At 37.5% G+C, this 17,130-nt stretch overlaps 1 protein-coding gene across 1 annotated transcript; it reads left to right on the top strand.

The window, feature by feature from the left end:
• Positions 1–9,056: 9,056 nt before the first annotated feature.
• Positions 9,057–16,840, top strand: LOC108674295 (the record flags this gene model as incomplete). Its single annotated transcript, XM_018162230.2, has 5 exons — positions 9,057–9,234; positions 12,925–13,154; positions 13,866–13,967; positions 15,269–15,359; positions 15,633–16,840. Coding segments are annotated over 5 exons (1,809 nt in total), but the record flags the coding sequence as incomplete, so codon positions are not given.
• Between the last annotated feature and the right edge of the window lie 290 nt (positions 16,841–17,130).

Raw genomic sequence — 17,130 nt, 5'->3', positions numbered from 1 at the left:
TTAAAAATATTTGAAGTTCAAAAAAATATAATTTATAGTGATTTGATGAGCAGGCATTTGATTGCAGGAAAAGTATGAAGTTGAGATTTTTGAGCTTCTTTTCCATGATCTCGTCAAACTTGAAGACCTTCGAACTAAATTTATGAAAGTCAAGAACGTTCGTCGGTTAAAGTTTAGCATCATTACTAAGTTATCATCGTATCAGCTGCATGAGCACAGGTATCAACATGCAACAACAGCACGTGAAATATAACAAAAGCTTAACAATGTTTGCAAGCAATTTGAACTCGTACTTAACATATATAAAGGGCACCAACTTTTCACATTTTCTTCAGCTAATTCAAGCAGCCGCGCTTAGTGAGATTTTCGATGATATGCGGAAGCTTAGGCGCGGGTCGTGTGTTTGTCGCACTTCGTTGCTCGCGCTCCTCGCAAGGTGACAAGCTTCTTTGTGCAGCTTTCACTGCTGTTGCTTTTACTCAAAAAGGATTATTTACAATTTTCACCTTCGTTTGTGTGTCCGTTCTCTAAATTTCCTCAGCTTTTTATAATTTTGGTTTGTGTGTCTGTTAATGAAGTTATGGCTTTTTGTCAAACATTCACGTAATTTGTTGTATTAACTAAAATAATGTTAATCGAATGAACACGCTGTTATGGTAAAGCTTCAGGACACTATCATACAATTTGTGAAATTCATTAATGAGAATTAAGTTTCTAGAAACGGAAAAGATAGAACTCGTATGTAATTCGACTCACGCATCCCACTATAAAGGGGAATTCAGACGGATATCGTTGAAAAACAATCAAATCCCGCAGAACTGTTATGCATGATGAATGTCTGTGGGCATGGAAAAGGGGCCGAAGCCGGGCAACAAGTTCCCGACTGAGTTTTGATTGTCCAGGCAGAAAGGCAGATATTGCTCATGCAAAATACTACCCTCAAAATGGGCATGTATTGCTCATGTAGTAATGTACATAAAAATATGGATCGAGATATGTAAATTTCAGGATACAATTGAATATAACAGATAAATTCATATTGATAGCTAAACCATCATTTGAGTCAGGTTTACTTAAGTAATTATCAAACATTCATGACTCGGTAAAACACCTGGCGATTTCTTCACTGTATATGAAATTTGTGTACATGATAAGTCAAAAATCTTCAGAAGTTGTGCTTCATCGAGGATGGTGGGATCAGAATGTAATTAGCAGTTAAAATGAGTTAGGAAACACTAAGAAGTTTGAAATCACTAATTGTCGTTATTTACCCGCGAAAATAATTCCTGACTGTGTTTTTATACGGAGAATTAATGACTAAAATGAATGAATTCCAAGGAGTGAAAATTGCTTAGTGGATCCAACAAATTACATGAATAGAAATTTAATTTCAGTTGCTTTTTGCAGATGTGTACTGAATACCTAAGGACGTAATGACTGAAATTATATTATTGATATATAATTAAAAATAGTATTTGCGTTAATGTATAATTTGTATAATAATTTATAATTATAAATGTAATAAGTGTGTTCATCGATTCACAATCTTTCATACAGTTTCCAAAGCCACACTATTTAAAGTAATGATTTTTATCTGTAATATCCATAATACAATATATGTAAAATATATATATGTATTCAAAAAAATAATAATTGAGAGTAGAGAATGCACAGAAAATGTAATAAGTGTGTTCATCGATTCACAATCTTTCATACAGTTTCCAAAGCCACACTATTTAAAGTAATGATTTTTATCTGTAATATCCATAAAAAAATTTATTTCGGAAATATCTAAGACATTTCCATTAGAATATTAACAATTAAGTAGAAGTATATCACATATACCCATGAGAACTTATATCCTAAAATTATTTGTCGAGCTTTAGAAACTTCTCATGAAGCCTACGGCGTATCAAATAATAATAATAATTTTCTGCCAGTAAAGCTCGTGAAAAATTCGTGGGTTATTGGAAAAGTTCGGTGACATGAACGAGGGTCGCAGAGGCGGGAATCCTACGCGCAATTTTGTTACAAAATGAACTGGATTGTGTGGCTCCGTTTGTGGTTTAAAAGCAAATAGGTTAATCGCTGTGTGTGTTTTTAAAATAAATTGGAGTATGCCACTCCATTTTTGCATAAAAATAAAAGAATGTGAAAAGCCATTTGTATTTTATAAATAATCAAGGATGTGTGATGCTATTTGTTTTTGAAAATAACCAATAATGAGTGACGCCGACTGTATTTTGGAAAACATGAAAATTTAGCGACTTTTGTGTTATGTGTGACGCAATTTATTATGTTTTATTTATAAATTTATTATATATTATGTGACACAAATTATGTTTTTAAAATAAACATGAATATCTGTCGCCATTTGTGTTAAAAAAAATTAAATGAATTAATGCACCCATGTTTCTATTGAAAATAAACGTAAATGTTTAACGTCATTCGTGTTTTAAAGTAAATAAGAATGTGTGAATTCATTTGTGTTTGGAAAATAAACATGAATGCAAAACACCATTTGTAATTTAGAAAAATGAAAGCTAAGCGCCGTTTGTGTTTCTGAAGTAAGCACGAACGTGAAGAGTAGTTTGTGTTTAAAATATAAACATGAGTAGGCAAGAAAATTTCAACAAAAAACTGGTCAAAAATGTGCAACAAAAAACATTTGCGCCGCATTCCTGAATTGTTCATTTGTTTCCCGGATGAAGTTGTGTGGATTCCAATACATGATTTTACTCATTGGAAATGAAAAAACTATGACCTGACGTTGGTTATTCCAGAAGTTGTTAGCGCTGCAACTGCGGTTGTGTTTGTAATTGTAACTGATATACTGATATTGGTTCTGCTCTTACTGTTGTTATTGTACTCGGCATTGATGCATTAGCTGTTCCACTGGAATTTGTTACAGCTTTTCATGTACCTGCCAGTAATGAAGCGGCTGTAGCTGCGGCATATGTAACGGCTATCTCTCTTATCCCTGCTACAGCATAACTCAAACTAATGTAACAGGCGGTATTAGCTCACTTTAATTCAATTAAATCGCAAGATTCGCGGCTACAATGTATAACGAATTGCATGGCTGCGCACTGTTGCATTTCTTTGTCACGTGCAAGTAAGCAAATAAAGAAAAAGCGCACTTGAGCACCTCTTGGGAAACACGCTCATTTATTTTCATATATGTCTGTTTATACTAACTGATTTAAAAGTTAAGTTTCGTATAAATGTAACGGACAATTTGCGTGCCTGGGAATACTAGATTCCTGACTTGTAATAGCACAAAAGATCTCAAAATTGAACGAACCATGTCGGTCCTACGGCCCAGTGAAAGCAAAGAAGGAAAGCTCAGCTTGAATCAGGTTCGCAGTATTCGCTGCTCAGCTACAGCTTTATTAATTACATTCAAACTTTAGCTCAAACTTTCGTGAAGTCTGCATTGTAGTCGAAATTACTGTATCGTCAACTTTGGACAGAAATTTTATTTTTCAAAGTTTGTTTAACAATTGCGAAGAGTACGTTATGAATGAAATAAAGAGAACGTTGGAAATTACTGAATTGTTATCAGTGCATATTATTTTATATAGCGGATCACGAGCAAAATTTTGCTTCGAAGACTCAAACATTATTTTCTAACTTGCTTGTAGACATTGTGATGAATGCATGCAAATAATGTTAGAAGATATTTTGAATAGTATTAACAATGCATATTTGAAAATATAAATTCATATTAAATTACATATTATTATTTTATAATAACAAAATATAATAAACAAAGAGTAATGCAGAAAAAATAGCCAGTCAAGAGATTAAAAAAAAAGTTTTTGCCTTTCTGCTACCTTGCAAGTCATTCCAAAATTATATCTCTAGCATTTTTCTAATAAATGCCGCCTGGCTTCACGTTCTTAACCTCAGAATTTTCGCAAATCTGGCAAGAAATCATGAAATCCCGGAAAGTTTTTTGGTTCGGGCTTTAGATTCTTGGCTGAGCTCCCAGCCCAGCTATAGAATTCCTTGCGCATGTAAAACCCCTAAGAAGAATTTTTAAAATCATTGCTGGGTGATAAAACTCGGCAATAAAAAAATTAAAACTAGGCAAAAAAAAACTACCGTCAAATTGTCAGTAGTTACTTTTACAGATGTATATGAAGCAAGAAATGAACGTAAATCTCAAGTTGAAGAATGCGATGGAAAGAGATTTTTTCGTACATAATGTACAAATTAAATTAAAAATGTAATTCAATTCGAGATTTCTGATAAAACTAAAATCACGTAATACTGATGTGAAAGGATAACTTTCCAATAATCTTGAAGCAAGGTACAAAAAGAATGTTACGAATTTTAATGTAATGTTTATAGAATCACAACTGGACTGATAAAAAGAGTTAAATTGGATTGTAGTAATACAATACAAATCTCCATTATTATGTTAAAGCAATAACACGATTAGGCTATTTTGTATTATATCTTGCTCTATTAAAGATAGAATAATATTATTAACACTCGATAATTATCAACAAACTAGGAAATCTACTTCATCGTTTCTTCCGCCCCAAGTACAAGTCGTTTCTTCCGCCTTATATAAGTACAGAAACTTAAAGTAATTAGTAATTTAAATTTAAAAGAAATTTTAAAAGCAAGAATATTCTTATTGTTCTTTGTCCACTCTTTGCTGCCAAATTTCAGTTCAAACTACGGTTCAAGCAAAGGAGTGACATTAGAATTTAATAATGACACCAGTATCTCATTAACAGCCCTAAACTTTCTTGTAGCCTCCGTTTGAAGACGAATTTCATCACGGGATATTATTACTCTGAAGAAATGTCATAGTTTCAAAAGAATGGATTATTGTTTAAAGAATTGAATTGAGAATGCTGATTCATGTGTAGGGTATTTACCCACTAATTGTTATACATAATTTGATAAAACTTTTATCAAGCTACAGAGGATTCACGCGCTGAAGAAGTGAGTTAGAAATAACTCGTCCCTAATTGGAACTTCATAATTAGATGCACGTGCCACCAATTATCGTTTAACGAAGGATTAAATACAAACAATTGAATGAATGGGGCGACGTTCGTACAAATATTACACATAAAATAACCAACAATATCGGGGGAAAATAAGAGGGAAACGAAAGATGAAAATGTAGACCCCATTTATACACTTATGCACCCAGAAAAATGGACGGCTGACATGGTCCAAATATATAGTGACATAATTTCTTACCCGCAGCACAAGCAGAGAGGAAACTTAGCACAGATGCGACCTTTTGCCGGGCCAAACCGGGTCTGGATGACCCACAAAAAGGTAAACATTGCATTGTTTTTCGGACTAAGTTTCACTCATTTCTGTGAGTGTATGCCGACAGACGTCATCCGCGCCTACGTATTTCTGTGCGGACAGCATCTCGGAAATGGAGGGCCAAGTTGTGCAATGGGATCCGCTGCTGAAGTTGTTTTTGAAATAGTTTCTAGTTCAGAATTTTTGTGGTAAATGGAGCACCGAGAAACTTTGTGAGAGATCTCGGCAATGTGTAAACGAAAATGTGTAAATAAACATATGCAAGTTTGTGGATTTTTTACGCTTGGTTTGGTTTGGTTTATTTTGGTTTTTACATTTTTCACGTATTTTGTTTTGTAATTACGTTCTCGTCGTTATGAGTGAATTGTTTGTAGTGTTCAATATGACATTCTGAAATAGGCTGATTTTAATGTGATGAATTTCCTAACCCCCGCGAGATTTAATTGTAATTACCGATCAAAAATAATTGTTTGCTCTTCTTAGATATATAAGTAATAATAACTATCGAATGAAAAATATACATTTTCGAGCTTAATGTTACAAATAATCTTGATGAACTTCATTCACAAGAGCCGATCAATGCTTTCTATAACAATGTGTTTCTACAGCGCGTACGAACTGGGTTGTGAATGGCAGGAGTTACTCGAGTGGTATAGAACCTCTAGACTTGTTCACGCGTATAAGAAATGAGTTGGGACAAATTAGATAGCAACAGCCCATTCATAAAGTCACGCACCTTCCATTAATTAACCCAGTTACGCACCACTCATTCATTGGCTAAGTCACACACCACATGCGATAAAAAAATAAATGGGTTATTTTCTCTAAAAAGTGACACTCATGCCGTAACTGACCATGACACGCCATTTCGCCAGGAGTAAATTGAGTCAGAATGCCCTACACAGAGCAAAAAGTGCATCAATATTTGGACCAAGTCTCGTTTATTTCTCTGAGTGATTGAGATATGGAAGAACACGTTTATGTGTTCTAAATAGTGCCCCTGTGATGCCATTTAATTACTCGTATTGGGTCTCCGTTAAAAACTTCCGTAGAATTTCGTAAGGGAAAAATGTGAGCGTCGTAGTGAGATGACATTTTTTTTCGGTTAATCATGAAGAGTATGAACAGCAGAGTGAATTGAACTTATAATAAATAAATGAGAAAATTAAACTTGGATTTAAAAATGGCGTATATGAATAAAAAGAAAGAATGAAGCGAATGAATGCTGCCATGAAATTTCCAAATTACTGATTTTGAAGTAAAAATTAGTAATTTTGATGTTCATCGCAGCTAATGCTAGAAGAACAATATTCGTGACTAATCACTTACAATAAAGATTAATTATAAAATAAAACTTATTATTATATTTATACTATTGTTATACTTATACTATTATACTTACATAATAACTATTTTTTTGCATGTCGAAAGAGCTCAAGTTAAAGTATATTGTTATTTGATCTGTTCTTAGTTTTTCATTGCTGGAAACTGTTAATTATCATGCATCAAAATATCAAAAATTCCCTTTCATGTCCGATTATGTTTAAAATGTGATGTGGTTTTGTTCTAATTATCGTGCATTTCGATCTTTTATTTGCAGGCTTCTTCAATGCATGCGAGGTTATTATAGACTGCAGCAATTTAGGTTTCATACGTGCGAAAGACTCATCATATATAATATTCTGAGCAGCTTGTGCTTTGTTCCAAGCTCTGAAATAGTGAAAAAATTCTGCAAATTAAGACATGTTTTTGGGTAACATACGCATAAATACTGCCTTGAAAACCATTCTCAGTCGGCGAGTTTATACACGAGTTCACGGCATGTGTATGAAGTGAAGTCAATAAACAATTTCAGGTACGTTAGCTAGAAACGTTGCTTTTGCACACGCTTTTTTTATGAGAAAAATAAGAACTAGAATGTTTTTATGAAAAAAAAATTGTTTCAAAAGCATATCAGAAAAAAAATTTAGTGTAACATGTGATACGAAAGAACAAACGCTGATATTAAACATGAATAAAAACAGGAAATTAGTTGAACTTTTAAACGCGGGACATTTCACTCAACAACTCTACGTATTCCCCGGCTTGGAAATATCATTGAATATTTGATTACTGATCAAATCAAACTGAAGGAAGCAATGGCCGCAATTTTCCCTTAAGAATATAAGTGCGTAAAAATTGGCTGCCTGAATTTCAGTCGAAAAAAAAATATTGTGAAATTTATTCGAAATAGCCATTATCACACGGGGTAATGAGAGTCAATTGAGAGAAGAAAAGTAAATCTATGAAGCGCGACAAAAATGTAAAATTGTGCACGAGTTTCGATTAAGAAAATAAATTTGAGCGAAAATAATGACTGAACAGTGAACTGATCAGAAACATACTTAGGCCAGCAAGGATACATTATATATAGAAGAACGAGTGGCATCACGGGTCCACGATGTATTCCGGGGCCATCATGTCAGCCAAACTGCGGGCCTCGCAGCGGGCCCACAAGGCCAACCACCTCAAGAACCTGGCCCACAACTACCAGACCCCACAGTACCATCCGGAGGCTGGGGCCCCGGGACAGACCACAAGTCAGCAAACTTCAGTACCAGGTTAGACCCTAGATATTAAGCTAGTCTTGGGTCTACAAACTCCGGCATCAGATTAGACCCTAAGGTATGTTAAGGCGCTGAGCCGGTCGCGGGTCTAAAAACTTCTGCATAAGGTTAGACCCTATATAAATTTTGAGCAAGATTTGAGCCGGTAGCGGATCTGTAACCTCCAGTGCCAGGTTAAATTCTAAAAATTGTGTAAGCTTTGAGCTGATCGTCGGTCCACAGTCTTCCGCATCCGGTTAAACGCAAGGTAATTTCAAGAATGTCTCATTTCACGTTATGAATAAATATTATTATCAAAATTCGCCATTAAAATGTATTTACGGCCAGTCTTTACTTTAACTCTGAATAACAGAATCAATGTCTGTAATGATATATAAATAAACAGTTCTGGCCAAAAAAATTAGAGATAATAAGTATATCAATTTTAGGTAGGATCCGATTACTTAACTTCGATAACTGAGAATAGAAATTAAGACCCAACTATTTTAGATACACATTTTAGTGCAGTCTTGAGTCCTAAAATAGCTTCATCACCACATCCAACGGCCAGAAATAACCATTTCTAGCAACGCTTATAAAAAGCGGTTTTTGCAATTATTTTTTATTCTACTTAAATATTAATTTAATACGAACTTAAATCTCAGGCCAGATGTTATCCTCAGCTTGACAGTGAAACTGAAAATTCCAACTTCATCATGAGAAAATAAATTATAGGAAATTAAATATTGAGGCAAATAATCAACAGTGCAAACTATAACATACAACATCTTCAGGCCAGAAGCTGCAAAGAGGAAACTACAGCGAGGAACAACAAACCACTAAAAAGCTGTTACAATATCATAGATTTTTACCTTAATTATACATAAAACAAAAACCTTTGAATTTAAGCTGATTTGACCACTGCAACCTTCAATAATTTGCTCTCTCATCGTGTCATACAATAGAATCTTCACCATAACAATTGGACAAAAAATAACCATTCCTGGACAATAACCAAAAAAGAACTATATGTTATTTTTCTTAATATACTAATAGTGAATAGTGTCAACTATTAAAGAAACCTTACGCTAATATTGAGCACACTCCCCAGGTCACCAGCTGTGCCGCAACCTGAACATTTTCAGCGCCGGCCCGAAGCAGGAAAAACTACCGTCGGCCGAGTGTGGCGCGAGCGGCTCGTTCTTCCCTCGACGGTCGCAGGCGCGGCGCGAGTGGAGCCTCCAGGCCGTCAAGGGCAAGGTCACCACCTCCTGCCTCTGGAACGCCTGTAAAGCCCTCACTCTGGGCACACTGCTCATACTTATAGGTGCTGCCATGGCCACCATCGGTGAGATATTGGGAGTTTAATTGTTTTACTTTGTTTTATTGTTTGTACTTTATTGTCTTACTTTGTTTATTGTCTTACTTTGTTTTACTTTGTTTTATTGTTTTACTTTGTTTATTGTCTTACTTTGTTTTACTTTGTTTTATTGTTTTACTTTGTTTTACTTTATTTTATTGTTTTACTTTGTTTTATTGTTTTACTTTGTTTTATTGTTTTACTTTGTTTTATAGTTTTACTTTGTTTTATTGTTTGTATTTTCGCCCTCATTGTAATTATTTTCTTTGTGGAAAAACGCAAATAACTTCTACAATAGTTTTTAATAAATTATATTGTTGAAATTTTGAATAAATTATATTATATAAATTATAAATAAATTATATTGAAATTATAAATAAATTATATTGTAGAAAAGTTTTAATAACTTCCCCCTTCGTTGATAATAACTTAAAATTTTTAAACTTGTAATTAATTTCTACCCTAGTTGTTAATAATTTCCATAATTAAACATTGTTAAAAACTTCCACCCTGAACCTTGATTGTTGACATCTCCGTTTCAAAATTAGTAACTCGACTGTTAATTTCAATTAGCGTTGATTCGTTATTATTTTTAATGACTAGAGAATGTACATGATTAGAGATTTCTATGGAGGTGAGCTGCTTGATTTTTAAATATTTCTTTTAAATCACTACCAAATTTTGTACTTCAAAAGGCCTATGCCACAGAATGCTAAAATTACAGCTCTTAATAATTATTCGATTCGGTGCAGGACGCTTTCATCCTGCTTATGATATGTGCTAGAAGTGAGGAAAAATTTCATAATTTTCTAGAGAATTGTTTATATGATGAAGTTTTGTCATTTGTTAGAAATTTTCAAAGCGAGAAGATTTGTACTTGAATAACTGAGTGCATCAATGTCCAAGTTTCCTCATATAAACGACCCCGCATGCGGACAATTTGCTCAGTACGGGAAAATTTAAACTTATATTTATAAATGAAACAGAGATACCCTGCGTTAAAGTCATTCAAATATTCAGCAGTTGGTTTCGATTAGTTGTTGCGTTCCTTCGAATTAAGATTCTGTGCTACACGTGAGTATTTAGGTGCTGAGTTACACTCGCTTATTTAGGTGCCGTGTGACTCGAGCATGTTTAGGTGCCGTGTAACACTCGCTTATTTAGGTGCTTTGTTAAAAGCGCGTATTTAGGAGCCGTGTTACACGCGCGTATTTATGTGCCGTGTTGCAGGTGCCTATTTAGGTGCCGTGTTACACACGCGTATTTAGGTGCCGTGTTACACACGCGTATCTAGGTGCCGTGTTACACGCGCTTATTTATGTGCCGTGTTGCAGGTGCCTATTTAGGTGCCGTGTTACATACGCGTATTTAGGTGCCGTGTTGCACTCGCGTATGTAGATGCCGTGTTGCACTCGCGTATTAAGGGGCCATGTTACACACGCGTATTTAGGTGCCGTGTTACACGCGCGTATTTAGGTGCCGTGTTGCACTCGCGTATTTAGGTGCCGTGTTACACGCACGTATTTAGGTGCCGTGTAACACGCGCGTATTTAGGTGCCGTGTTACACACGCGTATTTAGGTGCCGCGTTACACACGCGTATTTAGGTGCCGTGTTACACTCGCGTATTTAGGTGCCGTGTTACACGCACGTATTTAGGTGCCGTGTAACACGCGCGTATTTAGGTGCCGTGTAACACACGCGTATTTAGGTGCCGTGTTACTCGCGCGTATTTAGGTGCCGTGTTACACACGCATATTTAGGAGCCGTGTAAAACGCGCGCATTTAGGTGCTGTGTAACACGCGGTGTAACACGCGCGTATTTAGGTGCCATGTAACATCCGCGTATTTAGGTGCCGTGTTACACGCGCGTAGTTAGGAGCCGTGTAAAACGCGCGCATTTAGGTGCCATGTAACACGCGCGTATTTAGGTGCCATATAACATCCGCGTATTTAGGTGCCGTGTAAAACGCGCGCATTTAGGTGCCGTGTAACACGCGGTGTAACACGCGCGTATTTAGGTGCCATGTAACACGCGCGTATTTAGGTGCCGTGTTACACTCGTGTATTTGAGTGCCGTGTTATTACACGCGCGTATTCAGGCCCTGGGCTCGCAATGATAAAGCATGCCTGGCGCTTGTCACAGGGACCAGCATGGCCTCTTTAAAGGATCCCTGCTCTGTATTAGTGAGGCGTATCCAGAGAGGGCAAGCATGTATTTAGGATACATTAATATTGACGAGTTTTTTGGAATTCAGGACATCGTTCAATGTCCTTTGAAATTGATGGGACAAAAATTGAAGATTTTATTGCAATATATGATCATTAAATGTTTAATGATCGTGGGATAGCGATCGAAATAATTCAACGCATCTTGAAACGAAAATATAATATTATTATATATTATTATTAATTCATATATTATTATTATATATTATATAATAGTATTATATTATATTCTATTTCATATAATGAATTTTTGCCGCAATTATAAATTATGGAAGCGTAGTCTTGGTGAATTAGTGTTAGATTTTCGTCGTATATAAAATAGTGTTGTTAATAAACGTCTTTTAGTTAGTTCAGCATTATTTTATATAACTACTTGCTAGTTCAGCATTGAATTGACGATGCCCGGGAAGTTATTTTATATTTTAGAGGTTGTTTTCTGTGCTCATATTTTTCGCTAGCATCTTCCGGAATATTTTGGCATTCATTGTTCATGGAAATATGAATGACTTTTTTTTTATACAGCGCGATACCAATGTAAATAATTTATATTTGACCACAACATTTGAAAAATTTATGATAACTATATAAAGTTCACCGATAATCAGAACAAAATATCAGCAATAAAAATGGGAGTTCTTTTTGGGGTAGAAAATTAAATTGGATTCAAGTTTTTCGGCTCGTACCTGCGATGAAAATTTTGTGTACCCGCGATTCTGCGAAGTTAACGAAGAGCGACGCTCGTGATGAGGCGTTCATGACTTATGGATTTTGGGGGAGTTTCATGGGGAGTGAGGAAATTTTTTCAATTATTTTACATCAAAAATGTATTTGTTTGTGCCGAATGCACCTGATCCGGGCCTAAACCACTTACTTAATTTCTTCATACCTTAACTCTGATGAGTAAGTCGCCAGGAGATGGCGGTAAATTTTTACTTAGAATTGTCTTCCATGCTTTTATGATGACAATGATAAGAAAGTTTTAGAAATTACGATGTGTGTAAAATGTATTATATTATAATTAGGATACTTTTTTGTGTAAAATTATCGAGTGTGCGAAATTATCTTTCAGCATTTAATGACGCGATCGTGAGACTTTTCAATACTATCAATATTGGAAAAATATTTACGAATCGTTAATGGAAACGAAATCGAGTACCGTTATCAAAGTATCAAAAGTTATGTAAGGCAAAGATTTTGAGATGAAGGACGGAAATTATTTAGAACGATTTAAATCTACCGCTTTACAGCTGCAAGTAACGTAGGTTTCTAAAGATACTAATTTAATATACACAACCATTTCACGGGTCACAGCAAGTATACTTTATCGACTACCATCGGTTTATTGTCGGTTTCATCTCTGCTATTACCGCACATCAATTGCCGCTCCGTTAAAACTTTTGCCCACGAAACAATTTAATTTGTACAAAGCCTACATTACGAAATTCTCCAGGCTACTACGCAGAAGAAGAAGAATTGCGTCGCCTTGCGGCCAAGCCAGGCTCTTCAGAACCCATTGTTGAACCCACCTCCGGCACATACGTTCCCTTGCCGCCCTCATTCCCCGACATGCACCCACACGCGCCTCACTTGGGTGTGGTGGCCTCAACCAACACGTCGGGATCACACAGAGGAGGGGGATATAACCCCATAACGAAGGGTGGGCGACCCCCACCGCTACAGGTGGGCTCAGATCAATGGAATTTGACTATTGAAATGGGGGATTTCAACCTTATCATGAAGTATGCAGGGCGACTCGCTTATTGGATGCGGCCCTGTCTATGAAATAAGTGCCCATATAGGACTTTGGGAACAAGTCGCTTCGGCAGTTCGGCTCAGGGCCTATACTTTACAAAAAAGTTAAGAGATCGTAAGTTCATCAGCCAATCATTGACGGCCTTTCAAGCAGAATCCACCAATCATAGACAAGAAAATAGAGCGTAAGTTCTTACGTTCACTTAGCGAGTTTTGAAAGTATGGCCCTTGGACTTGAAGGGCAGCCTCTGGGCAGCTTGCGCATGCTCGGTATGACTCGGCTTGGCCAACTCTTCTCTTATTCTCAGGCGACTGTAAAGTCGGCAAGGAAATTAATTCTGATCAAAAACTTATTTCGATCGGGCGTGAAGCAGACCCAGAATGAAAATCTTATTGGCATTAATTTTTAGGGGTCCGTGGGCAGAATATAACCGAGTATGTTTCTTAGAAACGAATTGTTTAAAAACTAATAAAATAAATAAACGAAAGCGAAGCCAAAATTATATTTATGCTTGTAATAATGTATTATAGTCTTTTAGTAAAACATTCATGCAGTTTTAATAAAGAAACAATCCAATGTACACCTGTTTTTCAGAATATAATTCCGCACATTTTATTACCCGAATTTTATAAATGCAGGCTAACCACCACGCTGAGGACATTGCATCTGTTGATGAAGGCCACATTGAAAAACCTGAAGATATCGCACCGCAGCAACCTCCTGACGAAGGGGGTGAAGTGGTGAGCATATGAGCAGGTGTAGGGTATATGCAGAGGTGGGCAGTAGCGCGCTACATATAGCGGCCGCTGCATTTTTAGTAGCGGTAGCGGTAGCGGCGCTACATTTAAGTAATTGTAGCGGTAGCGCCCGCTACATTTAGAGCATGTAGCGGTAGCGGTAGCGGCCGCTACATTTCAAAGTAGCGCTGCCCAGCACTGGGTATATGTAGGCGAAATTGTGAGCGTATGAGCGGGTGTAGGGTATATGTAGGCGAAATTGTGAGCGTATGAGCGAGTGTAGGGTATATGTAGGCGAAATTGTGAGCGTATGAGCGAGTGTACTCAGTGTAGGGTATATGTAGGTGAAATTATGAGCATATGAGCAGGTGTAGGGTATTTGTAGGTGAAATTATGAGCATATGAGCAGGTGTAGCGTATTTGTAGGTGAAATTATGAGCATATGAGCGGGTGTAGGGTATACGTATAGGCGAAATTGTGAGCATATGAGCGGGTGTAGGGTATATGTAGGTGAAATTATGAGCATATGAGCGGGTGTAGGGTATATGTAGGTGAAATTATGAGCATATGAGCGGGTGTAGGGTATATGTAGGTGAAATTATGAGCATATGAGCAGGTGTAGGGTATATGTAGGTGAAATTGTAAGCATATGAGCGGGTGTAGGATATACGTATAGGCGAAATTGTGAGCATGTGCTACATTTAGAGCATGTAGCGGTAGCGGTAGCGGCGCTACATTTCAAAGTAGCGCTGCCCAGCTCTGGACTATATGTAGGCAAAATGATGAGCATATGGACGGGTATAGGGTATATGTTGGCAGAATGGTGAGTGTATGAGATATACAGGAATGTAGATGGAGGAGCAGAGAGTGTAAGAAAGAAGTTGGACGCATAACTTTTGTAAGTAAGAAATTCGATTACGATGCGTGGGAGGCATGAAGAGAAGCAGGATTAACGAAAGCAAGGTTGGGAGAAGGAGGTGAGAAAGAAGAGAAGATGATGAGATAGAGGAGTGGCCGAAACATGAGTGGCCGAATTAGGATTTAGGTTCCAAATGAAACTGTGAAAAAGTGAGTGATAATTAAAAGATATTGAAATGGATGGAATCCACACAAAATTGTGGTGAAAATTAATAAAACGAGTAATCATGGTGCTGACAACGACGTAGTCATAACTTTGTTTTCAACGAAGTTTTCATAGATATTTTTATCACAAAATTGGTGCAATTTTTCTACTATTTAAAACTTACTAGAAATTATTTTCTTGAAATTATATTCTGGCAGCTTTTAAAATTTCTTTTTTTCAGGTGCCAGTGTACATCTCGAGCTACATCCCCTACAAGGACTTAGGGCTCAACAAGCTCGCCTACATCGGCCCCATTGTCATGGGGTTTGGAGGTAACGCTGTTCTTCATATTCATAACAATATATTAAAAATCAGCCAATAAACTGAATGAATTTAACTGGAATTATTTACTTTCATTTAATATTCGCAAAGATTGGAATTAAATTTAATTTTAAATTGTATAGGAATTTACGGAGACCTTTGCATTTGAATTCTTGCTTATAAAATCATAATTTTAAATTCATCAATTGACAATGTCAAAATATATAAATAGAAAAAATTATGTGGCTGTTAAATTATTGTTTAAATAATAATGTGTTGTTCAGGCTTCGTGATTGTGGCGGCGTGCGTGATGACGTTCGAGGCCCGCGATAGCGCCGCGAAGATAGTGCCAGCCCGCTTCCGGAAAACATTTCCGGAGAAACCGGTAGAGAAAGATGAAGATCCCGGCTTCCGGCACTCAGCAGCCCAAACTAAATGGGATCCAATGGCTATGCATACCGCAGATTCATACAGCTCGTACAATAACAAAGAATTTAACAGGAAGGCCATGACTTTAGCCTTCATAAAGTTCTCTAAGACTTTTCAAAAGAGTGTTGATTCATCCGCGGAATACTACGACTGGAAAGGAGTTCATCATCTGATTAAGTGCCCTTCAGCTCCGTCGTTGGTGCCTGAATGTCTGAAGGAAGAGAGAAGGCAGGCGGGAATCGAGGCTCCGAGGATTCTTCGAGTGTGCGTTCCGCGTCCTCAATCGCGACGTTTATCCACAAACGTCCTCCCACGTCAGACGATGTCAGTTGACAACCCCGCTATTCGCGAGGTCTGTACCTCAGCCCTGCCCTCATTTGCAGGTGAACGAAAATGTGATGAAGAAATGGAATTAGGGGCTTCAGCTACCGCCGTGCATCAAGCCGACAGTGATTCTAACCTGGCTCTAGATCTTCACCTTCCACAGTGCGCGGTCACTCTCATGGTTAGGGACAGCTCCAGGTCGCCCATTGCCAAGACACACTTGGACGAAGAAATCCCGTCCATCGCAGAGTCGGTTCCGATGACTCAATCAGATTCTTCAAGACCATCGAGTTATCAGGCTCACTTTAAAGTCGACAAACAAACATCGACGGCCGAGAATAGGGAATTAACGTCATTTGGCTGGTCCAAAGAGACTTCTGGATCACGTGACGCTGGTTTTTCCAGCGGAGGTTCGTTCAGAGAACCCAAACGACCACACGCCAGTCGAAAAGTAAAGCGAAGTGAGACCATTGACACCGCATCCACACACCACCGTCGACACCACAATCACCATCACCACACATCTCATCACCGCCACAATTCACCACACTTGCAGTCGTCCCAGCGGGCGTCGTCAGCGAGGAGCGTCGCAGGACGCAGTCCAGGAGACAGCCTGCGCCATAAGCTGGTAAGCTCGCGCAGCGAGACAGGGCGAAGGCATCAGCTTCTTCGGCAGTCCAAGTTTGAGGCAAGCGGTTCACACGAGGAGCTCAAGAATCAGGCTCCTTTCAATGTTTAGTCTCGATTGATTTCGATTGGGAAGGATGCTGAAAAATATTTTGGTATTGGAATGTTCGAGAGAAATTTTGAGTTCACATTTGCATCACCCAGGGCTGGTATTAGAAGAAAATATATAGTAATCTGTGCTTGGTCTCTCAATCGGCATCCGGTTCCGTGATGGGCCAGTAATGTTAAATACATTTTGGCTAGCACTTGTTGGCATGGAATGACTTTGAATAACTTTGCAACTCTGTTGGTTACGTATAATTCTTATTATTTTGGTTAGCATTCTTCCAGTTGACGTGCCGT

This window comes from Hyalella azteca, unplaced genomic scaffold, assembly GCF_000764305.2.
Source record: "Hyalella azteca isolate HAZT.00-mixed unplaced genomic scaffold, Hazt_2.0.2 contig3122, whole genome shotgun sequence".
Taxonomy (NCBI): Eukaryota; Metazoa; Arthropoda; class Malacostraca; order Amphipoda; family Hyalellidae; genus Hyalella; species Hyalella azteca.
Note: the sequence above shows the minus strand (reverse complement) of the source record. Positions and strands in the feature narration are given on the sequence as shown.